The sequence below is a fragment of the Dromiciops gliroides genome, chromosome 3 (genome assembly GCF_019393635.1).
Source record: "Dromiciops gliroides isolate mDroGli1 chromosome 3, mDroGli1.pri, whole genome shotgun sequence".
NCBI classification, from domain to species: Eukaryota; Metazoa; Chordata; class Mammalia; order Microbiotheria; family Microbiotheriidae; genus Dromiciops; species Dromiciops gliroides.
Window position 1 is genome coordinate 491,058,789 of NC_057863.1, and position 27,464 is coordinate 491,086,252.

A 27,464-nucleotide genomic window follows, 5' to 3' on the forward strand; every position below is an offset into this window, starting at 1 on the left:
CTAGTTTCTTCCCTCCTGCCTACAAACATTCTCAGATCTCCCCAAGTCTTAAAAATTTGTTCATTTTATCCCCTCAAGATACTGTTTATATCTTTATATAAATGGACTCCAGGAAAAAGAAAACATTTATATTCAATGCCTCCACTTCCTCACCTCCCATTCAGTTCTCAGGAGAAGGTATCTGCTGGGGGAGGGGCGGTGGTGGAAGAAGCTTGGAGCTCAGAGAGAAATGAAGACATCGCTGTCCTGGGCGTTTGCTTAAAATAGAGGTTCTCAGAAGAATGAATGAGTAAAAGGAAGGAATCACTGGGACAAGGTGTACATTAAGTTTGAGAAGACCAGGGGTAGAGTGAATTGACATGAGGCTACTGTGTCCTGATGGAGAAAATCAGGAGTCAGGAATAAATATGTCCTGAAGAGTAATAAACCTTCAATGCCTGTCTGTTGCTCCTAGGATGAAATACACATTACTCTCAACATTTAAAGGCTTCAAAGTCTTGCTTTGACCTATATATTCAGACTTATTTCCCATCACTCTCTCATGAACTTTTTTTTTTGTTTTAGTGAGGCAATTGGGGTTAAGTGACTTGCCCAAGGTCACACAGCTAGTAAGTATTAAGTGTCTGAGGCCAGATTTGAACTCAGGTACTCCTGACTCCAGGGCTGGTGCTCTATCCACTGTGCCACCTAGCTGCCCCTCTCATGAACTTTTCAATCCAGTATAACCTGCCTGTTCCACCTCTCACTACCTACATGTCTTTCCATAGGCTTTCTCCCATTCATTGCTTTCCCTCCCCACCTCTGCCTTTTAGGATACCTAGCTCTACTGAAGGCTCAGCACTAATACCACTTCCAATATTGGACCTTTCCTTATACCCATAACTATTAGCTTTTTGACCCTGAAATTATTTGTAAGTCATTTGCAGCAGATCATTTTACAATATGGCTGTTATTTTGTATACAGTACATTTCACTTTGCATCAGCTCACATAAGTCCAGGTTTTTCTAATAGCATCCTGCTCATCTTATTAAATTTATTTTTTATTTTTAATAGTAAACTACATTTATATAGTACTTATTATTATTATTATTATTATTATTATTATTATTATTATTATTATTATTATTATTATTATTTGCTGCATAGGGCAATGAGGGTTAAATGACTTGCCCAGGGTCACACAGCTAGTGTCAAGTGTCTAAAGTGTCAGGAGGACTCAGGTACTCCTGAATTCAGGGCCGGTGCTTTATCTACTGTGCCACCTAGCTGTCCCTATATAGTACTTTAAAGGCAGATTTCCTTGCAAAACACCCATGAGGTTGATTATTGCAACAACAATAATAGTTCACATTTATATAGTATGGGGACCAATTTTTAATTGGGGAGTGTTAGCTAAGCGGCTTGCCGCAATATTGGGGCAAGGAAGGAAACCGGCAGCCTCCCTTGTTAGTAAAGCTAGTTGTACCAAATCAAGGGGAAACTATCCTTCAGGCCAGAAAAGGGAAGGGAGCATCATAAAAACTGTTGAAGTTCTTTCCTTCCTTCCTTCCTTCCTTCCTTCCTTCCTTCCTTCCTTCCTTCCTTCCTTCCTTCCTTCCTTCCTTCCTTCCTTCCTTCCTTCCTTCCTTCCTTCCTTCCTTCCTTCCTTCCTTCCTTCCTTCCTTCCTTCCTTCCTTCCTTCCTTCCTTCCTTCCTCCCTCCCTCCCTCCCTCCCTCCCTCCCTCCCTCCCTCCTTCCCTCCCTCCCTCCCTCCCTTTCTTTCTTTCTTTCTTTCCTTTTATTTTTTAGCACTTAATTCTTTTGTACCAATTAGGGGAAAAAAGAAGATACTGAAGGGAACTGACTACTGCAGCTGGTCCCACAGTTCATGCAGGGCTCATCCATAGCAAAATGGTGAGTCGAGAACAAAAGAATTACTTATATTCTCTGAAAAATTCACTTTCAAAAACAGTGTAAGTTTGCACCCATGATAAGAAAGGCTTGAAGCAGCTGAAATAAAAAATTGACAATACAGTGATAAAAGTGTTTTGTGAACCCTGAAATCCTTAATCAACTTTTTCTAAGCACCAGTTCTGGCCTTTACATTCCATCTGAACCATAATAAAAATGATTAATAGCAATCCTGAATAATTCAATATTCTCAATTATTCTTATTATTTAAAAAATAAATACATTTATTAATTCATTCAATTAATTGCTTATTTTTGTGGGGCAATGGGGGTTAAGTGACTTGCCTAGGGTCACACCGCTAGTAAGTCCTAAGTGTCTGAGGTCTGATTTGAACTCAGGTCCTCTTGACTCCAGTGCTGGTGCTCTTTCCGCTGCACCACCTAGCTGCCTCTCTCAATTATTTCTAAATTGCAAGTGTTCTTTCCTATTAGGCAATGTGATTCATTAAAAAGAACCTAGGGCTGGAAATCAGGAAACCCAGGTTCTGACCAAAACTCAGCTTTGTCACAAGCTAGCCACCCTGAACTTCAGTTTCCTCCTCTAAAATTGGGGGAGGATAGAAAGGCAAGACAGTCCCTGCCCTCATGGAGTTTACAGTCTATTTAGGGGAGCAACATGAAAAAAATGTGAAAACATAATATGTAAAGGATAAATTGGAGATAATCAACAGAGAGAAGGTACTAAGGAGATTTGGGAAAGGTTTATTGTAGGAGGTGGGATTTTATCTGGGACTTAAAAGAAGGTAGGGAAGCCAGGAGACAAGAGATAAGAGATAGCATTCTAGGCATGGGCTCAGCCAGTGAAAATGCACAGAGAATATCTTTTCATGGTATTTTTTCTTTTTAATATATTTCTATTTAGTTAGTTAAATTTTCCTAATTAAATGTAAAATTTTTAGAAAACATTCTTTTAAAAAAAATTTGTGCTCAAAATTCAAATTCAAATCCTATTTTCTGCCTCTCCTTGCACCTTGAAAAGGTAAATCATTTTATCTTAATTATACCATGCTATTATACATTATCATACCATATATAACACAGAATATAATACACAATTACATATTATAATATACATAATATATTAATATATTATAACATGCAAAACATTTCCATATTAGCCATGTTGCAAAAGAAAAAAAAAACAACAAAAAAACAAGAAAAAGAAAGTATAAAAAAGCATACTTCAGTCTGCTGTCAGGAGTCATTGGTTCTCTCTCTGGAAGTTGGCCCCTTTATTTTATTTTATTTTATTTTTGCAGGGCAATGAGGGTTAAGTGACTTACTGAGGGTCACACAGCTAGTAAGTGCCAGAGTCAGGATTTGAACTCAGGTCCTCCTGAATGCAGGGCCAGTGCTTTATCCACTGCACCACCTAGTGGCCCCTCATCATTTCTTAAAGCATAATATTCCATCACAATCAAATATCACAACATGTTCAGCCATTCCTCACTTGATGGGCAACCTCTTGATTTCCATTTGTTTGCCACTGCAAATGTCTTAGAGTATTTTTATATATTTCACATATTAACAAAATAAAAGACAGCAAAAATGCACAGGGAATACCTTCTTATAGTGTTTTTTATATAATGCAAATATGTTTTATATACTTAATATTAATGGAAAAAGAAACAATGTCGCCTAGTGGATAGAACTAAATTTGAAGTTAGTGGAAGACCTCACACTTCTGATACATGCAGACCTTGGATAGATCACAATTTTTTTCTTTTTTTAAAATAAACAATTTTTTTTTTTTTTTGGTGAGGCAATTGAGGTTAAGTGACTTGCCCAGGGTCGCACAGCTAGTAAGTGTCAAGTGTCTGAGACCAGCTTTGAACTCAGGTCTTCCTGACTCCAGGGCCGGTGCTCTATCCACTACACCACCTAGCTGCCCCTAAATAAACATTTTTATTTAAAGCAAAAGCAAAAAAAAGAATTAGGTGCAAAGAAGCATTACATAGCTAGAAACAATCGGTCCAAATTTGGTAGAGCAGATCAATTGTTGTAAAGAAAATAACATACATTATAGTAATATGACAACATGGGATGCTTTAGAAGGCAGTAGGTACCCAATTAATAAAGATCTTCCAAAAAAGCTAAATTATAACTTGTTTGGGTTTTAAAATTTTAATGTTGCATTAAGAACCATAAAGAGAATTTCCATACATAAATAAAAACATGAAAAAATATGAAATTATGAATTTTACCTCATACCATTTGCTTTAAGTATATAATTCTATACTTTCATTTTAAAAACAGTTTGGCTTTTCATGCTATTTGATCTTACCTTAAGTGAATTTGAAATATTACAATGGCCCTTTAAGACATTACTATTACATTATTACTAACTACACTTCCCATTAACCTTCCTTTCTTCCTCCCCAATTAAAAACACAAATGGGGGAGGGGAGGGTGGAAAGTTGTAACAATCAAAATTAATCCACACCTTGGCCATGTCTAAAAATGTATGCTCCTTTTCCCATCTGGTGTCTATCTCTTCTGTCTGAAGGAGGGTAACATCTTCAGAGTATTTCCAGGTCCCCTGGAGACTTGGTTCTTTGATTGTATTCATTAGTTTCAAAGTTGTTTTCTCTTTATGTTGTCCTTGTACTAGTTTAAATTCTTCTGACTCTGCTCATTTTAATCTGTATTAGTTCATACTACCCAGGATTCTATGAAATTACCTCCCATTACCTCCTATGGTAGAATAATATTCCACTACATTCACACATTACCACTTGCTCAGTCATTTTCCCAATAATCTAAGAGGCTGTCTAAAATACCCTAGGTACTAGTAGATCACTTCTTAATGCTGATCAGTGTTGGGCAGATGGGGGTGGGAATTCCTTATGCTGGGAATTCCTCAAAACTGAAATTACAGGTCTAAAGGATAGAGAGAAAAAAAAGTAACATCCTTTCCATCTGCAAGGAGGTGAGCATATATATATATATATATATATGTGTGTGTGTGGGTTTGTGTGTGTGTATGTATATATATATATGTATATATATATATGTACATATATATTTCAAATTCTGTTCTGAGTACCAGTAGTAGGTTTATAGAGAGGCACATATTTCTCTATTCCCATTTTCATAAGAGCAGAGGATTATAAATCATAGATGTCTAGCTATAAAAGAACTTAAACAGGTCATGCAGTCCTACTCCCTCACTTTACAGATGAGAAAATTGAAACCTAGAGGGGTTAAGTGAGTGGCCCAAGGGTATGCAGGTGTTAAGTATCAGATCCTAAAATTCAAACTCAGGTCCTAGGAAAACCAAGGCAAAGAGAAGGTAACCCAAGGTCACAGAGTATAGAAGCTGACTGAGTGTTTAAAACTCCTACTTATGTTTATAGATCAAGAAGCACAACTTAGTTTCAGAAAAAAAATCAATCGATAAACACTTATGTGCCTACTATGTGACAGATACTTTGAGAAGAGCTGGGAATACAAGAGGCAAAAGACCCTGCCCTCAAGGAGCTTACAATTTAATGGGGACACATCATGCAAACAAATATATATAAAGTGCTGAATATTAAAATATAGTTTTAACATCTGCCTGTCTCCTACAGATTAGAAAAATAATGTTTAATCTCTCCTACAAAATTAATAAAACAGATCAGAGAAATTATATCTTATAATATCTCCTACTAACTAGATCAGAGAATATGATATCCATCCATATCTGTCCTCCTACAAAACAGATCAGAGACAGACAGAAATAAACATAATATCAATTTAATATTTTATCCCAAGAAGAAAGATAACACAACATGATCATGTGGAGACTCCCCTCCTAAGAGCAAAGCTTGGGGGACTCCCCATTTCTAAGGGTATATATGATTTTAGTCCATTGATTACAGGGCATTGCCAGTTTCAATAGTATGATACAGAAATCAACCCAGAAGCAAAAAGCAGTTTAACAATTTCAGTTATAATAAGTATGGAGAAAATACAGAAGCATCATGATAAGACTACAGGATTCCAAAAATGAGTTTGGCAAGGATGAGGATGCCCAGATGTTACCATAAGATAGGGACTTACTATCCTGAGGGAAAAGAAGTCACTAGGTAGAATCTTTTATCTGCTAGCTATCTGGGTTCAGGTTTGGAGTTCACTTGAAGGACATTTTGCTCCTATTAACCCAGGGTTTCATAAAAAATACTTTTGGATAATAAGGTATCTCCATCAAATCCCGGTGATCCATATATTCATTTAACAAAAGCAAACTATATGCAGGATAAATAGGAAAACAATTAAAAGAGGGAAGTCAGTAGAATTCAGCGGTTTTAGGAAAGGCCTCCTATAGAAGGTGGGGTTTTAGTTGGGACTTAAAGGAAGCCAGGAAGGTCAGCAGTTTGAGCAAAGGAGGGAGAATGTTCAAAGCCTGGGGCCAGACAGAGAAAATGATGGGAACTGAGAAATGATTTCATTTCTTGTTTACAGAATAGCCAAGAGGCCAGTGTCTTTGGAATGAAGCACACCTGTTTGAAGGATAAAGGGGTAAGAAGACTGTAAAGAGGATGCTTGGTTATGAAGGGCTTTGAATGCCAAACAGAGCATTTTGTATTTGCTCATGTAGGCAATAGGGAGCCACTGCAGTTTACTGAGTATGGGGGTGACATGATCAGACCTGTGTTTTAGGATAGTAACCTTAGTGGCTAAATAGAGAATGGAAATAACTGAGAAGAGACCCGAGTCAGGCCAACCAACCAGCAGGCTATTACAATAGTCCAGGCATGAGGTGATAAAAGCCTGCACCAGAGAGTGGCAGTATCAGAGGAGAGAAGGGGGCATGTTCAAGAGATGCCACAGAGGTGAAATTGTCAGGCTTTGGCACCAGCTTAGATATGGGGGATGACAGAGAGTGAGGAATCCCGGATAAATTGAATCAGGTTATGAGTCTGAGGGACTAGAAGGCTGGTGTTGCCCTCTATAGTAATAGGGAAGATAGGGGGGAGGAAGGGTTTTGGGGTGGGGGGAACAACAATGAATTCTATTTTAGACATGTTTAGTTTAAGATGTCTACTCAGCATCCAGTTGGGGGTTTCTGAAAGGAAGTTGGAGATAGGAGATTAGATGTCAGCAGAGAGATTGGGGCAGGAAAGTTAGATTTGAGAATAATCAGCACAAAGATAGCAATGAAACCCCTGGGAGCTACTGAGGGAAGTAGTGCAGAGGGAGAAGAGAAGAGGGCCCAGGAGAGAACCCTGAGGGACAACTACCAGTCATGATCTGGAGGAGGATCCAACAAAGAGACAGGGTCAGATAGGGGAAGAGGAGAACCAGGAGAAAGTGGTGTCCTCAAAACCCAGAGGGAAGAGAGTACCAAGGAGTAGAAAGTGATCAACAGCATCAAAGGCTGTAGAGGTAAGAAAGAATGAGGATTTAGAAAAAGCCATTAGATTTGGCAACTGAGAAATCCTTAGTAGCTTTGTAGAGAACTGTTTCTGTGGAATGATAAAGCAGATTTGTAAGGGGTTCAGTGAGAGGAGAGAAAGTGGTGTATGGCCTTTTTAGAGTTTAGTTACAAAGGGCAGATCCAAAAAAGCTACCATGACTTGATTATTTATTTTTGGGACTTGATTATTTAAAATTCAATTATTTTTAGGTCTGACTTCTCTTCCTCCTACCTTCTTCTTTCCCTCCCCTTGAGAAGTCAAGAAAAATAAAACCTTTTTTTTCAGTTTATAGAGTCAAGCAAAATAAATTCCCTGCATTAACCATATCTGAAAAAAAATTAAAGAAAAAAATAGCCTTTAGATTACACCCTGAGTCCATTAGCTGTCTGTCAGTAGGTGGATACCACATTTTATCTTAAGTCCTTGTTGTTCAGAAAAGGTCCTGTCTGACTCTTTGTGACCTTATTTGAGATTATCTTAACAAAGATATTAGAGAGTTAGCCATTTTCTCCTTCAGCTCGTTTTACAAGGAGAAACTGAGGCAAACAGAGTGAAGTGACTTGTTCAGGGTCATACTGCTAGTATGTATCTGAGGCCAGATTTGAACTTAGGAAGATGGGTTTTCCTGACTCCAGGCCCAACACTCTACCCATTGTGCCCCCTAGCTGTCCCATCAGGCTTTGTACCATGACTTTTATAAGACTTCAAAAATTAGAAGGGAGACAGGATCTCTTGTCTCTCTTCTTCCTCTGTTGCTGCCGCCATCATGGACACAGGCCATGTACAGCCCATCAGACTGGCTCGGGTCACCAAAGTTCTGGGCTGGACCGGTTCTCAGAGCCAGTGCGCCCAGGTGCGTGTGGAGTTCATGGACGACACTAGCCGATCCATTATCTGCAACGTGAAAGGCCCCGTGCGGGAGGGAGACGTGCTCACCCTGCTCGAGTCCGAACGAGAGGCCGGGAGGCTGCGGTGAAACCCGCCGGTGGAGGCCCCTAGGCTGTTGCTTGTGGAAGGACTGCTAAGAGATATGTAAAATAAAGAGTTTTGTCTAAAAAAAAAAAGAAAAAAAGGGAGACAGAAAACTGGGAAACAATTTTTAAAGCCAGTACATCTGATAAAGGCCTCATTTCTAAAATATATCAGGAACTAAACCAAATTTATAAGAATTCAAGTCATTCCCCAGTTGAGAAATGGTCAAAGGATATGAACAGGCAATTTTCTTTCTTTCTTTTTTTTTTTTTTTTTGGCAGGGCAATGGGGCTTAAGTGACTTGCCCAAGGTCACACAGCTGGTAAGTGTCAAGTGTCTGAGGCCAGATTTGAACTCAGGAACTCCTGAATCCAGGGCGAGTGCTTTATCCACTGCGCCACCTAGCTGCCCCCAGGCAATTTTCTAATGAAGAAATCAAAGCTAATTATTGCCATATGAAAAAATGCTCTAAATCACTATTGATTAGAGAGATGCAAATTAAAACAACTCTGAGGTACCACCTGATACCTATCACATTGGCTAATATGACAAAAAAGGAAAATAACAAATGTTGGAGAAGCTGTGGAAAAATTGGAACACTAATGCATTTGTTGGTGGAGCTGTGAACTGATCCAACCATTCTGGAGAGCAGTTTGGAACTATGCCCAAAGGGCTATAAAGCTTTCCATACCCTTTGACCCAGCAATACCACCATTAGGACTTTTTCCCAAAAAGATCATAAAAAAGGGAAAAGGACCCACATGTACAAAAATATTTATAGCTGTTCTTTTTGTGGTGTCAAGGAATTGGAAATTGAGGGGTTGCCCATCAATTGGGGAATGGCTGAACAAGTTGTGGTATATGAATGTAATGGAATACTATTGTGGTGTAAGAAATGATGAGCAGGCAGATTTCAGAGAAACCTGGATGAGCAGAACCAGGAGAACATTGTACACAGTATCAACAACATTGTGTGTTGATCAACTGTGATAGACTTGATTCTTCTCAGCAAAACAATGGTCCAAGATACTTCCAAAGGACTCATGATAGAAAATGCTCTTCAAATCCAGGAAAAAAAGAACTGTTGAATCTGGATGCAGATGGAACCATACTGTTTCTATTGTTGTTGTTTTTCTTTTTTGAGGCTTTTCCTTTTGCTCTGATTCTTCTCTCATAACATGACTAATGCAGAAATATGTTTAACATTTATAACCTATATCAGATTACTTGCTATCTTGGGGAAGGGGGAGGGGAGGGAGGGAGGGAGAAAAAATTGAAACTAGAAATCTTATAAAAGCAAATTTTGAAAACAATCTCTAAATGTAACTGGAAAGTAATAAAATATTTTATGGAAAAAAAGACTTCAAAATGCATGCATATTTTGTTAATCACAACAATGCAACATATATTTTATATTTTAAAAATACAACATACATATGTATGAAACATGTTCATTCTACAGACTATAGTTTTTCTTATTTATTAAATAGAGTCATGCCTCATATGTGTTGGAATGAGATAAAGATCAAAATGGCCAAACAAGAGAGTCAATTTCAGGTAAAACCAACAGAGCAGAGTTGGCTAATGTGAAGGGGATTTTCCAAGTCTCCTTGGTTACAGTTTGTATGCTAATGCAGTCAGAATATTAAGAATTGTACATAGGAAAGAAAGGCCAAAGTGAACCCCTGGAAAGTTTCCATATGGCCAGCCATCCATGTTTATGGCATCTACTCTCTGGGCTAAAGCCTCCTAGGCATTAACCTTTCCAAGAACAAAAGATATCAAATGCCATCAAAGAAGCAAGGACTGCACCCATTCTCCTTTAATGATGCCGAGGAGATGCAAAGATAGAAATAGAATTCCAGAGGTTTGGGAGGAGCCCCATGAGCTTCTGGTGTGGGATAATGAATAGACTGTTGGTCCTAGAGTCAAAAAGACATGGACTTGAATGATACAATTCTCTCTCCCCCTTTCCATTTACTAGCTATATGACTAAACCCCTTAGTTTCTCTGCCTCAGTTTCCTCATCTGTACAATGGGGTTAATCATATATTAAATGCCTACTTCTTATTATACATTAATCACTTTCATGTAATATGCAGAGCAGCTACTCTGGACTTATGTTGTTTGTTCCTCATATGTTACTCCATCTCCTGACTCTGGTTTTTTCTTGGCCATTCCCCATGCCCAGAGCATTCCTTCTTCACCTTCTCATCTTACTGATCCCACCAGCTGCTAGTTCCTCCCAACCCTGTCCATCAAAATTGACTTGTATCTATTTTGTATATATTTATATGTGTACATGTTGTCTCCTTCAATAGAATGTAAGAAGTCTTTGACGGCATAGACTGTTTTTGTCTTTGGATCTGCCTGATACAATACTTGTTGATTAATTTATGACCCTCCGTGGTGTTGTGAGGCTCAATGGTATAATGTATATCAAGAGTTTAGTGGGGGCAGGTAGGTGGCGCATTGGATAAAGCACCGGCCCTGGATTCAGGAATACCTGAGTTCAAATCCGGCCTCAGACACTTACTAGATGTGTGACCCTGGGCAAGTCACTTAACCCCTATTTCCCTGCACCCCCCCAAAAAATAACCCAAACAAAAAACCCCCAAGAGTTTAGTAAAATCTTAAAGCACTTGAAGTACCAGCAGTTGTTGTTGTTGTTATTATTATTATTATTATCTTTACCTAATGTGTCCATTGCCTGTCAAGGAGAGGGTACAGAGTGTATGCCCCTCTCCATGCCTTATCCAGGCCACAAATTCAGATGAGCCTCTAATGGCTAGAGTCATGATCAGATCCTCTGTCTTCTATTTGGTTAAGGGTTATTCTAAGGAGTTAGAGCCAAGATGGCAGAGTAGCAGGAAGCATAGCTTAGCTCTAGCTCACAACTCCTCCACAAAGATCTAGGAAAGAACCAGATCAAGTCCTGACTGGGAAATCCAAGAAAGAAAAATCACAGTGAGGTATATTTCTAGGCCAGGTCAGCATAGGGAAACAAACAGGAAGATCTGTGGACACTGGAGTTCGGGTCTAGCCAGGGGATTGCAGAGCATTCTAGCTAAAAGAAAACCAAGGCTGTGAACCAGGGCAAGAAGTCCAACAGCCATCCAAGGAGACCCCAACCTTGTTCAGGTTGTGGGTCACAGATTCAGTTCAGAAAGAGCAGGGGACCTGAGCCTAAGGGTAGCATTCCGGGGTGAGGAGTGGTCATTGGCCATAGGTTGTGTATTGAGTAAGGAACTAGTTCAGATACAAATTAGCTGAGTGTGTCTGATTTCAGGCACTTAGTAGGGTCTCCATTCTAGACCCCAGCCTAAGCTGAAGACTGAAGTTGGAATAAGCAGGGCTGGAATCTCAGACCAAAGGGAAAGCTGTAGTTCCATCTTCTATCTTCCAGCACCCATTTTCTGTCGGATCTCCAGCCTCTGCTGGGATTGTGAAGTGGAGAGGTGAGTGACTTTCCATTGTACCTATACTTCTCTTGCCTGGTCTCCAGGTTCCTATAGAAAGAAGAGAAGCATCATTCCATCTTTTTTTTTTTTAATGTATGAGGTATTTTATTTTTTCCATTACATGTAAAGATAGTTCTCAACTTTTGTTTATACATGCTTTACAATTTCAGATTTTTCTCCCTCCCACCCCTCCCTCCCCCCCTCCCCTAGACAGCAGGTAATCTGATATAGGTTATATCTATATATCTCTATACATATACATATACATATATATATATATATATATATATACACACACAAATATATATACACATAATAACATTAATCCTATTTCTGCATTAATCCTGTTACAAGAGAAAGAATCAGAGCAGTGATGCAAAACCTCAAAATAGAAAGAAAAAAAAACCAACAGCACCCAAAACAAAAGAAATAATATGGTTCAATCAGCATCTATACTCCACAGTTCTTTCTTTCTTTTTTTTTTCTTGGATTTGGAGATCCTCTTCTATCATGAGTTCCCTGGAACTCTTCTCTACCATTGCATTGGTGAGAAGAATATAGTCCATCACAGTAGGTCAACACTCAATGTTGATGATACTGTGTACAATGTTCTTCTGGTTCTGCTCATCTCACTCATCATCAGCTCACGTAAGACACTCCAGGTTTCTCTGAACTCTTCCTGCTCATCATTTCTTACAGCACAATAGTATTCCATTGTATTCATATACCACAACTTGTCCAGCCATTCCCCAATTGATGGGCACCCCCTCAACTTCCAATTCCTTGCTACCACGTAAAGAGCAGCTATAAATATTTTTGTACATGTGGGTCCCTTTCCCCCTTCCATGATTTCTTTGGGCAAAAGACCTAAAAGTGGGATTGCTGGGTCAAAGGGTATGCACAGCTTTATTGCCCTTTGGGCATAATTCCAAATTGCTCTCCAGAATGGTTGGATCAGCTCACAGCTCCACCAACAATGCATTAGTGTTCCAATTTTCCCACAGCCTCTCCAACATTTATTATCTTCCTTTTTTGTCATTTTAGCCAATCTGATAGGTGTCAGGTGGTAACTCAGAGTTGTTTTAATTTGCATCTCTCTAATCATTAGAGATTTAGAGCATTTTTTCATATGGGAATAGATAGCTTTGGTTTCTTCATCAGAAAACTGCCTGTTCATATCCTTTAACCATTTCTCAATTGGGGAATGACTTGGATTCTTATAAATTTGATTTAATTCCCTGTATATTTTAGAGATGAGGCCTTTATCAGAAGCACTGGCCTCAAAAATTGTTTCCCAGCTTTCTGCCTCCCTTCCAATTTTGGATGCATTGCTTCTGTTTGTACAAAAATTTTTTAATTTAATATAATCAAAATCATCCATTTTGCATTTTATAATATATTCTATCTCTTGTTTGGTCAAAAACTGTTTTCCTTTCCAAAGATCTGATAGGTACACTATTCCTTTCTCTCCTAATTTACCTATGGTATCACCTCTTATGTCTAAATCATGTATCCATTTTGACCTTATTTTAGTATAAGGTGTAAGATGTTGGTCTATGCCTAATTTTTGCCATACTATCTTCCAGTTTTCCCAGCAGTTTTTGTCAAATACTGAGTTCCTATTCCAGAAGCTGGAGTCTTTGGGTTTATCAAACACTACATTACTAGTGTCATTTACTACTACATTTCCTGAGCCTAGCCTATTACATTGATCTACCACTCTATTTTTTAGCCAGTACCAGATAGTTTTGATGACTGCCGCTTTATAGTAAAGCTCCAGGTTTGGTACCGCTAACCCACCTTCCTGTGAATTTTTTTTCATTATTTCCCTGGATATTCTTGATTTTTTGTTTTTCCAGATGAATTTTGTTATTATTTTTTCTAGCTCTATAAAATAATTTTTAGGTAGTCTGATTGGTATGGCACTGAATAAGTAAATTAATTTAGGCAGTATTGTCATTTTTACTATATTAGCTCTGCCTATCCATGAGCAATTGATATCTTTCCAATTATTTAGATCTGATTTGATTTGTGTGAAGAGTGTTTGGTAGTTGTGTTCATAGAGTTCCTGGGTTTGTCTTGGCAAGTAGACTCCCAAGTATTTTATATTATCTACCGTTACTTTAAATGGAATTTCTCTTTCTATCTCTTGCTGCTGGACTTTGTTGGTCATGTATAGAAATGCTGATGATTTATGTGGATTTATTTTATATCCTGCTACTTTGCTAAAGTTGTTAATTGTTTCAAGTAATTTTTGACTTGATTCTTGAGGATTCCTTAAGTATACCATCATATCATCTGCAAAGAGTGATAGTTTTGTTTCCTCCTTGCCTATTCTAATTCCTTTAATTCCCTTCTCTTCTCTGATTGCTAAAGCTAACATTTCTAGAACAATATTAAATAATAGGGGTGATAATGGACATCCCTGTTTCACCCCTGATCTTATTGGGAAGGCCTCTAATTTATCTCCATTGCATATAATACTTGCTGATGGCTTTAGGTAGATACTGTTTATTATTCTAAGGAAAGCTCCCCCTATTCCTAAACTCTCTAGTGTTTTTATTAGGAATGGGTGCTGTACTTTGTCAAAAGCTTTCTCTGCATCTATTGAGATAATCATATGATTTTGGTTGGTTTTCTTATTGATGTGGTTGATTATGTTAATAGTTTTCCTAATGTTGAACCAGCCCTGCATTCCTGGTATAAATCCCACCTGGTCATAGTGTATTATCCTGGTGATCACTTGCTGTAATCTCCTTGCTAATATCTTATTTAAGATTTTAGCATCAATATTCATTAGGGAGATTGGTCTATAATTTTCTTTCTCTGTTTTTGCTTTGCCTGGTTTTGGTATCACCACCATATTTGTGTCATAAAACGAATTTTGTAGAACTCCTTCTTCACCTATTTTTCCAAATAATTTGTATAATATTGGAATTAATTGTTCTTTAAATGTTTGGTAAAATTCACCCGTAAACCCATCTGGCCCTGGGGATTTTTTCTTAGGGAGTTCATTAATAGCTTGTTCAATTTCTTTTTCTAATATGGGTTTATTTAAGGATTTTATTTCCTCTTCAGTTAACCTGGGCAGTTTGTATCTTTGTAAATATTCATCCATTTCATTTAGATTGTCAAATTTATTGGCATACAGTTGGGCAAAATATTTCCTAATTATTGCTTTAATTTCCACTTCATTGGTGGTAACATCACCCTTTTCATTTTTGATACTGGTAATTTGGTTTTCTTCTTTCTTTTTTTTAATCAAATTAACCAATATTTTATCTATTTTATTGGTTTTTTCAGAAAACCAGCTCTTAGTTTTATTGATTAATTCTATAGTTTTTTTGCTTTCAATCTTATTAATTTCTCCTTTAATTTTCAGGATCTCTAATTTAGTGTCTAATTGGGGATTTCTAATTTGTTCTTTTTCTAACTTTTTAAGTTGCATGCCCAATTCATTAATCTCTTCTTTCTCTTTTTTATTCATGTAAGCATTTAGAGCTATAAATTTTCCCCTAAGCACTGCTTTGGCTGCATCCCATAGATTTTGGTATATTGTCTCATTATTGTCATTCTCTTGGATAAAGTTATTGATTGTTTCTATGATTTCTTGTTTGGCCCATTCATTCTTTAGAATGAAATTATTTAGTTTCCAATTTATTTTCATTCTACTTTTCCCTGGCTCTTTCTTACATGTAATTTTTATTGCATCATGATCTGAGAAGGATACATTTACTATTTCTGCCTTTCTACATTTGACTATGATGTTTTTGTGCCCTAATACATGGTCAATTTTTGAAAATGTGCCATGTACTGCTGAGAAAAAGGTATATTCCTTTCTATCCCCATTCAGTTTTCTCCAGACATCTATCATGTCTAACTTTTCTAGTAATCTATTCACCTCTTTCACTTCTTTCTTATTTATTTTTTGGCTAGATTTATCTAACTCTGAGAGGGGGAGATTCAGATCCCCCACTAGTATAGTATTACTGTCTAATTCCTCTTGTAACTCATTTAACTTCTCCTCTAAGAACTTGGATGCTATACCACTTGGCGCATACATATTTAATATTGATATTACTTCATTATCTATAGTACCTTTAAGTAAGATGTAATTTCCTTCCTTATCTCTTTTAATGAGATCTATTTTTGCCTGCACTTTGTCTGAGATAAGGATTGCTACCCCTGCCTTTTTTACTTTAGCTGAGGCATAATATATTCTGCTCCAGCCTTTTACCTTTACTCTGTGTGTATCTCTCTGCTTCAAATGTGTTTCTTGTAAACAGCATATTGTAGGGTTCTGGTTTTTAATCCACTCTGCAATTCGCTTCCGTTTTATAGCAGAGTTCATCCCATTCACATTCACAGTTATTATTACTGACTGTCTATTCCCCTCCATTCTATTTACCCCCTTTGTATTTTCCCCCCCTTCTTTCACCCTATTCCTCCTCACTGACGTTTTACTTCTTACCCCTGCCTCCCCCAATCTGCCCTCCCTTTTTATCACCCCCCTCTCTTTTCTTTACCCTTTTCTCCCTTGCTTTTGTCCTCCCTTCTATCAGTCCCCCCCTTTCCCTTCCCTTTTTGTTTCCCTAAAGAAGGAGTTAAGTTTCTTTATCCCAATGAACGTATATGTTATTCCCTCTTTGAGTCAAATCTAATGAGAATAGGGTTGAAACCATGTTCCCCCCTCCTTTCTTTCCCTCTATTGTAATAAGTTTTTTTCCACCTCTTCATATGATATAATTCATCCCATTCCACCTCCCCTTTCCTCTCCTCCCCATAGACTCCCTTTTTATCCCCTTAATTCTTTTGTATCATCACATCAAAGACAATTTATATTTATACCCTCTATATAAAGTCCTTCTCTCTGCCCAAATACATTTACAGTTCTTAAGAGTTATGAGTATTATCTTCCTGTGTAGAGATATAAACAGTTTAACCTAATAGGGTAACTTTTTTTTCCCCTCTGTTTACCTTTTTAAACTTCTCTTGAGTCTTGTATGTTGAGATCAAATTTTCTATTCAGTTCTGGTCTTTTCACCAGGAAAGATTGAAAGTCCCCAATGTCATTAAATGTCCATCTTTTCCCCTGAAAGAAAATGCACATTTTTGCTGGGTAATAGATTCTCGGCTGCAATCCAAGCTCCTTTGCTTTCCGGAATATCATATTCCAAGCCTTGCGGTCCTTTAATGTTGAAGCTGCCAGGTCCTGAGCAATCCTGACTGTGGCTCCATGATATTTAAATTGCTTCTTTCTGGCTGCTTGGAGTATTTTCTCCTTCACCTGATAATTCTGGAATTTGGCTACAATATTCCTTGGAGTTTTCCTTTTGGGGTCTCTTTCAGGAGGTGATCAGTGGATTCTTTCAATGATGATTTTATCCTCTGATTCTATGATATCAGGGCAGTTCTCCTTAATAATTTCCTGGAATATGGTGTCTAGATTCTTTTTCTGGTCATGGCTTTCAGGCAGTCCAATGATTCTCAAATTGTCTCTCCTTGATCTGTTTTCCAGATCAGTTGTCTTTCCAATGAGGTATTTCACATTTTCTTCTATTTTTTCATTTTTTTTATTCTGCTTGACTGATTCTTGGTGTCTCATGGATTCCTTATCTTCCAACTGTCCCACTTTAATTTTTAAGGCATTGTTTTCTTCAGTGAGATTATGCACCTTTTTTTCCATTTGGCTAAGTGAATTTTTTAAGGTATTGTTTTCTTCAGTGAGATTATGCAGCTTTTTTTCCATTTGGCCAAGTGAATTTTTTAAGGTATTGTTTTCTTCAGTGAGATTATGCAGCTTTTTTTCCATTTGGCCAAATGAATTTTTTAAGGCTTTGTTTTCTTCAGCTTCCTTTTCCAAGCTGCTGATTCTTTTTTCATAGTTTTTTTGTTTTGCTTTCATTTCTCTCCCCATTTTTTCTTCTACCTCTTGCAATTGATTTTTAAAATCCTTTTTGAGCTCTTCCAGGAAGGCTTTTTGTTCTTGGGACCAATTCACCTTCCCTTGTGAGGCTTTAGATGTAGACAATTTGAGGCTATTGTCCTCATCTGAGTTTGTGTTGGCTTCTTCCCTATTGATACAGAAGCTCTCAATGGAGAGGGCTCTTTTTTGCTTCTTACTCATTATTGCAGCCTATTTATTTATTCTTTAAGTTGAGGTCTGCTCTGGGGGCACCAGGGTCCCTGTTTTGGGCTTCTTGTGCAGGTGTATAGGTGCTGTGTGACCGGGCTTTTACTCTGAGGCCTTTATGGTGTGTGGAGATGCCCCGCCCTGCACTTCCTGTCTGATTGTGCTCGGCCAGCCAGGCGCCAGACCCCGGTGTCTGATCCCGCCATTCGTGGCCCTCTCGGCCGGTGCAGGTAGGTTTTTCCACTGTCCTTCTTAGCCACCAGATTTTTGAACCAGGTTCCGGGAGCCTCAGTTGTTCGGCTGTGGCCCGCAGCTCCTGCTGACTTGCCCCGACCCCCTCGGCGCTGGGTTGCTGCCCTGCGCTGGGCCTCCCTTTTGCCTGAGTCAGACCGACCTTTTCCTGAAGTCTTCTAAATTATCTCTGGTTGGAGGACTGTGTCTCTCTGTCTCTTTGCAGGTTCTGTAGTTTCAGAATCCGTCCAGAGGCTTGATTTAATGTTCGTTTTGAGGGAACAGAAGGAGATCTCAGGCAGCTTGCTGCTTCCTCTCCGCCATCTTGGCTCCGCCCCAGCATCATTCCATCTTAACAGTCTTCTATTTTTAAAATATAATAAACATTTTTATTTATAGTTTTGAGTTCCAAATTTTATCCCTCCTCTCCTTCCCCTTCCTCCTCCTTGAGGCAGTAAGCAGACATGGGTTATGCATATTCAGTTATGTAAAACGATATCATATTAGTCATTATGTAAGAGAAAACTTGAACAAAAGAAAAAATGAAAGAAAGTGAAAAATAACATGCTTCAGTCTGTGTTCAGTCAATATCAGTTCTTCCTTTGGAGGTGGATAGTATGTTTCATCATTAGATCTTTGGGATTGTCTTGGATCATTGTATTGCTGAGAGTAGTTAAGTCACTCACAATTGCTCATAGGACAATTAATGCTGTCACTGTGCACAATGTTCTCCCGGTTCTGTTCACTTCACTATACATCAGGTCATGTAAGTCTTTCCATGTTTTACTGAAATCATTTTGCTTTACATTTTTTATAGCACATCACACTCATATACCACAACTTGTTTAGCCATTCCCCCTAATTGATGAGCATCCAATTCTTAGCCACCACAAGAAGAGCTGCTATAAATATTTTTGTATAAATAGGTCTTTTTCTCTTTTGGGGGATGTCTTTGGGATATAAACCTAGCAGTCGTATTGCTGGATCAAAGAGTATACACAGTACTATAGCCCTTTGGGCATAATTCCAATTTGCTCTCCAGAATGGTTGGATCTTTTTCACAACTCCACCAAAAGTGGAGTTTCCTAGTTTTCCCCAGTTTTCCCCAGTTTTCCCACATCCCCTTCAACATCCAAAATTTTTCTTTTTTGTTATATTTGCCACTCTGATATGTATGAGGTGGTACCTCAGAGTGGGTTTTGTTTTTGTTTCTGTTTTTTGTTTTTTGCAGGGCAATGAGGGTTAAGTGACTTTCCCAGGGTCACACAGCTAGTAAATATCAAGTGTCTGAGGCTGGATTTGAACTCAGGTCCTCCTGAATCCAGGCCCAATGCTCTATCCACTCCACCACTTAGTTGTCCCCTCGGAGTTGTTTTAATTTGCTTTTCTTGGATTAATAGTGTTTTAGAGCATTTTTTCATATTGCTATAGATAGCTTTGATTTCTTTGTCTGAAAACTGCCTGTCCATATCCTTTCACCATTTCTCAATTGGATAATGAATTATATTTTTATAAACTCGGTTCTCTATATACTTGAGAAATGAGGCTTTTATCAGAGATACTTGTTTCAAAAATTCTTTCCCAGTTTTCTGCTTCCCTTATAATCTTGGTTACATTACTTTTGTTTTTGCAAAAACTTTTAAATTTTATATAATCAAAATTATCTATTTTACATTTTGTTTTGCTCTCTATATCTTCTTTGGTCCTAAATTCTTCCTCTACCCATAAATTTGACAGATAAATGATTCCATGCTCTCTTAATTTGCTTATGTATTACCTTTTATGTTTAAATCATGGACCCATTTTGGCAGTCTTTTATTGCTGAAGCGTTGGGAGACAGTGCCATCCATTAAGTCTCTGGGCTGGTTTCCTGACTTAGGGAAGGAAAATATTACCATTCCTCCTCTAGGTTTTTGTTCTCTCATTTGAACTTCTCAAAGCTCTGAAAAGACTTCACTCTTAGATCATAATTTTAAATGTACTGTGTGATGAAATAATGGGATTTAGCAGATACTCAAAGACCCACCTGGAGATTAATCTAGACTGATTGAATCAAGTGAGAGTGATTGACTGCTGATTAGCCTACTTCAAGTTAACTGGATTGTAATCACACCTGGCTAGCCCTTAAGAAGGTATTGTTTTCAGAAGCTAGACTGTGAACTCAACTTGAGAACACCTTCAAAGCCAATGGATTTGGATGACACCAACCAATCAGCTTGAAGCAGTGTGTAAGGACCGCCTCTGTTCCAGACCTATAAAGGCTGGAACACTAAGCTAGGTAGGCTTTTCTTAACTTTCTGAATTCCATGTGAATACCTGTATGCTTTAATAAATGTTTAATGCCCAAAGACTGGTGCTGAAGCTTCTAATTTAAGGCGACCACAATTTTAATTTAGATTTTAAACATCACAACTGACTTTATTGAGTTTTGATGTTATTGAATTTGAAAATCTATCTAAATCTAAGTTCTCTCTACTCAATTTCATATTTCCGTCCCTTTCAATTCACCCACCCCAAAGTGCCCACCACACCCCTTCCACTGAGCTTTCTGGACTGCCTGATCTATAGGCAACAAACTTGCTTTCTAAATCTTTTCCTTTCCCTCCTGTATCCTTTTCTATTACTGTATTTTCCTTTACTCCTGTCTCACATGAAGAAATGGCCTTTCTCCTTCCCAAAGTAATGCCCTCTACTTATGCAAATCATCCCATCCCATCTTCTCCAGCAGATTGCCCTATCAACCCACTCTCTTACTTCCCTACAATCTTTCCCTGTCTGTTGGCTATTTTCCTACTGCCTACAAACATGTTCATATCTCCCTCATCTTAACAAAAAAAAATCCTCCCTCCCCTTGATCCTTCCATCCCCACTATTGTCCCATATTGTTTTTTGCCTTTTGTGGCTAAACTCCTTGAAAAGGTCATCTATAGCAGGTGCCTCCACTTCCTTTCCTCCTACATTCTTAACTTTCTACAACTTGGCTTCTAGCTTCATTATTGAACTGAAATTAATTATTCTCTCCAAAGTTACCAATGATTTATTTTTCTTTTTCTTTTCTTTTCTTTCTTTCTTTCTCTTTTTTGGTGAGGCAATTGGGGTTAAGTGACTTGCCCAGGGTCACACAGCTAGTTAAGTGTCAAGTGTCTGAGGTCAGATTTGAACTCAGGTCCTCCTGACTCCAGGGCCAGTGCTCTGTCTACTGTGCCACCTAGCTGCCCCCCAATAATTTTTAAAAGTATTTTATTATTTTCCAGTTACTTATAAGGATAGTTTTCAACATTTGTTTTCACAGGATTTTTAGTTCCAAATTTTTTTCTTCCACCCTCCTTTCCCTCCCTCCTCCCCAAGATGGAAAGCAGTCCAATATAGGGAAAAACCTCAAAAAAGAAGGGAAAAAGCAGTCCAAAAGTAAAAACAATATGATTCAATCTGAATTAATAATTCACAGTTCTTTTTTCAGGATGTTGAGAACATTTTCTATCATGAGTTCATTGAAACTGTTTTGGATTGTTGCATTGCTGAGAAGATCCAAGTCTATCCCCATTGTTCATCACAAAATGTTGCTGTTACTGTGTACAATGTTCTCATGTCTCTGCTCCTCTCAGTCAGCATCAGTTCAAGTAAGACCTTCCAGGTTTCCTGGAACTCCTCCTGCTCATTGTTTCTTCCACCACAATAGTATTCCATTACATTCATATACCACAACTTATTTAGCCATTCCCCTATTGATGGGCATTCCCTCAATTTCCAATTCTTTGCTACCACAAAGAGAGCTGCTATAAATATTTTTGTACATGTGGATCCTTTTCCCTTTTCTATGGTCTCTTTGGGATACAGACCTGGCAGTGGTACCACTGGGTCAAAGTGTATTAACAGTCCCATAGTCCTTTGGACATAGTTCCAAACTGCTCTCCAGAATGGTTGGATCAATTCACAGCTCCACCAACAATGCATTAGTGTTCCAATTTTTCCACAGCTTCTCCAACATTTATTATTTTCCTTTTTTTTTGTCATATTAGCCAATGTGATAGGTGTCAGGTGGTACCTCAGAGATATTTTAATTTGCATTTCTCTGATCAATAGTGATTTAGAGCATTTTTTCAAATGGCAAATGATAACTTTGACTTCTTCATCAGAAAACTGCCTGTTCATATCCTTTGACCATTTCTCAACTGGGGAATGACTTGTATTCTTATAAATATAATTTAGTTTCCTATATATTTTAGAAATGAGGCCTTTTTCAGAAATGCTGGCTGTAAAAATTGTTTCCCAGTTTTCTGCCTCCCTTCTAATTTTGACTGCATTGCTTCTGTTTGTACAAAAACTTTTAAATTTAATGTAATCAGTCTTTCATCTTGCATTTCATAATATTCTCTATCTCTTGTGTGGACATAAATTGTTTTCCTCTTCATAGATCTGAGATGTAAACTATTCCTTCCTCTCCTAATTTATCTATGGTATCACCCTTTATGTCTAAATCTTGAACCCATTTTGACCTTATTTTTGTATAAGGTGTAAGATGTTGGTCTATGCCTAGTTTCTGCCATACTATCTTTCAGTTTTCCCAGCACTTTTGGTCAAATACTGAGTTCCTATCCCAGAAGCTGGAGTCTTTGGGTTTATCAAACATTAGATTACTATAGTCATTTGCTTTTGTGTCTCCTGTGCCTAACCTATTCCATTGATCCACCACTCTATTTCTTAGCCAGTACCGAATAGTTTTGATGACTGCCACTTTATAGTATAGCTTCAGATTTGGTATGGCTAGCCCACCTTCCTGTGCATTTTTTTTTCATTAGTTCCCTTGATATTCTTGATTTTTTGTTTTTCCAGATGAATTTTGTTATTATTTTTTCTTTTTTTCCATAAAAGTATTTTATTCTTTTCCATTTACATGTAGAGATAGTTTGCAACATTTGTTTTTATAAAATTTCTAGTTTCAATTTTTTCTCCCTTCTCTCCCTCCCCCCTCCCCAAGACAGCAAGTAATCCAATATAGGTTATATATGTACAATCACATTAAACACGTTTCTGCATTAGTCATGCTGTGCAAGAAGAATCAGAGCAAAAAGAAAAAACCTCAAAAAAGTATAACAAAAAAATAGAGATAGTATGTTTCAATATGTACCTAGATTCCATTGTTCCTTTGTTATTGATGTGGTTGATTATATTAATAGTTTTTCTAATGTTGAACCAGCCTTGCATTCCTCATATAAATCCCACCTGGTTATGACCAGTTGTATTATCCTGGTGATCACTTGCTGGAATTTCCTTGCTAATATTTTATTTAAGATTTTTGCATTGATATTCATTAGAGAAATTGGTCTGTAATTTTCTTTCTCTGTTTTGGCTCTGCCTGGTTTAGGTATCAACACCATATTTTTGTCATAAAAGAAATTTGGTAGAACTCCTTCTTCACCTATTTTTCCAAATAGTTTGTATAGTATTGGAATTAATTGTTCTTTAAATGTTTGGCAGAATTCACTTGTAAACCCATCTGGCCCTGGAGATTTTTTCTTACTTTCAGACTTTCAAACAAGTCTGATGACTTGTTTAATTTCTTTTTTCTAAAATGGGCCTACTTAAGGATTTTATTTCCTCTTCAGTTAACCTGGGCAATTTGCATTTTTGTAAATATTTATCCATTTCATTTGGATTGGCAAATTTATTGGCAAACAGTTGGGCAAAATAGCTCCTAATTATTGCTTTCATTTCCACTTCATTGGTGGTGAAATCACCCCTTTAATTTTTTTTGTGGGGCAATGGGGGTAAATGACAGTTAGGGTCACACAGTTAGTAATTGTCAAATGTCTGAGGCCGGACTTGAACTCAGGTCCACCTGAATCAAGGGCTGGTGTTTTATCCTGCGCCACCTAGCTGTCCCCCCTTTCATTTTTTGATACTGGTAATTTGGTTTTCTTCTTTCTTTTTTTTTAAAATAAAATTAACCAAAGGTTTATCTATTTTATTGTTTTTTCATAAAACCAGCTCTTAGTTTTATTGATGAATTCTATAGTTTTCTTGCTTTCAATTTTATTAATTTCTCCTTTGATTTTTAGAATTTCTAATTTAGTATTTAGTTGGAGATTTTTAATTTGTTCTTTTTCTAGCTTTTTAAGTTTCATGTCCAATTCATTGATCTTCTCTTTCTCTTTTTTATTCATGTAAGCATTTAGAGATATAAAATTTCCCTTAAGCACTGCTTTGGCTGCATCCCATAGGTTTTGGTATGTGATCTCATTATTGTCTTTCTGTTGGATGAAATTATTGATTGTTTCTATGATTTGTTGTTTGATCTACTCATTCTTATTTTTTTGTGTGTGCATGTGTTCCATATAAATATTTTGTTATTTTCCAGTTATATTTAGAGATAGTTTTCAACATTTGTTTTTATAAGATTTCTAGTTTCAAATTTTTCTCCCTCCCTTCCCTCCCCTCCCCTCCCCAAGACAGCAAGTAATATGATATAGGTTATGTATGTACAATCACATTAAACAAATTTCTGCATTAGTCATGCTATGAGAGAAGAATCAGAGCAAAAAGGAAAAACCTCAAAAAAGAAAAACAACAACAACAACAAAAACAACAGAAATAGTATGGTTCAATCTGCATCTAGATTCCACAGTTTTTTTTTTTCTTCTGGATTTGGAGAGTATTTTCCATCAAGAGTCCTTTGGAACTATCTTGGATAATTGTTTTATGGGAAAGTTCATCCCATTCACATTCACAGTTAAGATTATTACCTGTTTATTTCCCTCTAACCTCTTTTCTCATTTGTTTGTACTTTTCCTCCCTTCTTTCACCCCATTCCTCCTGACCAGTGTTTTGCTTCTGACTACTGCCTCCCTCAATCTGCCCTCCCTTTTATCAGTCACCCTTCCTTTACTTGCCCCTTTTGCACCCTACTTCAGCCCTCCCTTCTATCAATAGCACCCTTTTACCTTTCCCCTTTTGTTTCCTTAAAGAGTAAGCTAAGTTCCTTTACACAAATGGGAGTGTATTTTATTCCCTTCGTGAAGCAAATCTGATGAGAGTAAGGTTGAAACAATGCTCCCCCTCCCTTCTTTTCCCCTATTGTAATGGGTTCTTTTTGTGCCTCTTCATATGAAGTAATTATTCCCATTCCACCTCCCCATTCCTCTCCTTCCCCTAGTCTTCTTTTATTCTGCCCCTTAAGTTTCTTTATATCATCACATCAAAGTCAAATTTTTTGGGGGTGGCAATGAGGGTTAAGTGACTTACCCAGGGTCACACAGCTAGTAAGTGTCAAGTGTCTGAGGCTGTATTTGAACTCAAGTCCTCAATCCAGGGTTGGTGATTTATCCATTGCACCACCTAGCTGCCCCCTCAAAGTAAATTTAATAACAATACCTTAACAGAGATACAGATTCCAAGAATTAAAAGTATTATCCTCCCATATAGGGATGCAAGCAGTTTAACATCATTGAACAACCTTCCCTTCTCTTGAGTCTTGTATTTGGAGATCAAATTTTCTGTTCAGTTCTGGTCTTTTTTCTCAGAAAGCCTTGGAAGCCCCCTATTTCATCGAATGTCCATATTTTCCTCTGAAAGAGAATGATCAGTTTTTCTTGGTAGTTGATTATGGGTTGTAATCCAAGCTCCTTTGCTTTCCTGAATATGATATTCCAAGCCCTGTGATCCTTTAATGTTGAAGCTGCTAACTCCTGTGCAATCCTGACTGTGGTTCCATGATATTTAAATGCTTTCTTTCTGGCTGCTTGGAGTATTTTCTCCTTCACCTGACAATTCTGTAGTTTGGCTACAATATTCCTTGAAGTTTTCCTTTTGCGGTCTCTTTCAGGAGATGATTGGTGGATTCTTTCAATGATGATTTTATCCTCTGATTCTACAATTTCAGGGCAGTTCTCCTTGATAATTTCCTGGAATATTGTGTCTAGACTCTTTTCTTGATCATGGCATTCAGGTAGTCCAATAATTCTCAGATCATCTCTCCTGGATCTATTTTCCAGGTCAGTTGTTTTTCCAATGAGGTATTTCACATTTTCTTCTATTTTTTCAGTCTTTTGATTCTGCTTGACAGATTCTTGGTGTCTCATGGAGTCATTAGCTTCCATCTGTGCAATTTTAATTTTTAAGGCATTATTTTCCTCAGTAAGCTTTTGCACCTCTTTTTCCATTTGGTCAATTTTTTCTCCCATTTGGCCAATTTTCCCATTTAGCCATTTTTTTTCTCTCATTTGGCCAATTGTATTTTTTAAGGAATTGTTTTCCTCAGTCAATTTTTGTGCTTCTTTTTGCAGTGTAACTCTCATTTCTCTCATTTCTTTTTCCATTTTTTCTTCTACTTCTCTCATTTGGTTTTTACAAGCCTGTTTGAGTTCTTCAAAGAAAGATTTTTGGTTTGAAGACAAGATCATCTTCCCACTTGAGTCTTTACTTGTGGGCATTTTGACCAACTCATCTGAGTTTGAGTTTTGGTCTTCCCTTTCACCATAGAAGCTGTCAATGGGAAGGGTTCTTTTTTGTTTCTTGCTCATGTTGTAGCCTATTTTTAAACTTATAAAGTTGAAGTCTGTTGCTGGGTCACAGGGTTCACTGTTGCAAGCTTCTTACTGCTCTCACTTGCCCGACTCTCAGCTGTGTCAAGTTGCAGCAGTGTCGAGCTGCCCACTGAGCCAACCTGTGCCAAGCCAAGCTGCCCACTTAGCTGAGCTCAGCTTCCAGCTGAACTGAGCAGTTCTGAGCCACCCTCCCATTTCACCCAGGTGAGACAGATCTTTCCTTAAGTCTTCTAAATTATCTCAAGTAGGAGGATTGTGTCTTTCTTTTTGTAGGTTCTGTAGTTCCAGAATCTGTTTAGAGGCTTGATTTAATGTTGTTTTTGAGGGAAACATGGGAACGCTCAGGCAACTTCCTGGCTTCTCTCTGCCATCTTGGCTCCCTCAATGATTTCTTAATTGTCATATCCAATGACCTTTTCTCAGACCAAATTCTTCTTGATCTCTCTGCAGTCTGACACTATTGATCCCCCTCTTCTTGGTTGTCTCTTTTCTCTTGGTTGTTGGGACATTTTCATGGTTCTCCTTCAAACCTATCTGACCACTCCTTTGCTAGATCTTCATCTAGGTGAATATCTTCATCCAGATCTTCATCCATCTATAGGTATGCTCTCTTTTCTACTTCACTTGGTGACCTCATTTACTTCCATTAATCAAATTATCACCTCTCTGTAGCTGATGATTTCCAAATTTACATATCTGGCTATCTTTGCTGACCTCTATCTAGTCTCTCTTCTCCAAGTACTAATCAGTCATCTTGTACTGAATGTCCAGT

The 27,464-nt window shown here is 37.7% G+C and overlaps 1 protein-coding gene across 1 annotated transcript; it reads left to right on the forward strand.

Annotated features, from left to right (window-relative positions):
• Positions 1-8,118: 8,118 nt before the first annotated feature.
• On the forward strand, positions 8,119-8,328 carry LOC122751957 (40S ribosomal protein S28-like). The gene has a single exon (XM_043999209.1). It carries the CDS (start codon positions 8,119-8,121, stop codon positions 8,326-8,328), a length of 210 nt encoding a protein of 69 aa, XP_043855144.1.
• The last annotated feature ends 19,136 nt before the right edge of the window (positions 8,329-27,464 follow it).

Excerpts from the sequence above, each read along its gene's own strand:
- LOC122751957 (XM_043999209.1), top strand. The coding sequence starts at position 8,119 with ATGGACACAGGCCATGTACAGCCCATCAGACTGGCTCGGGTCACCAAA.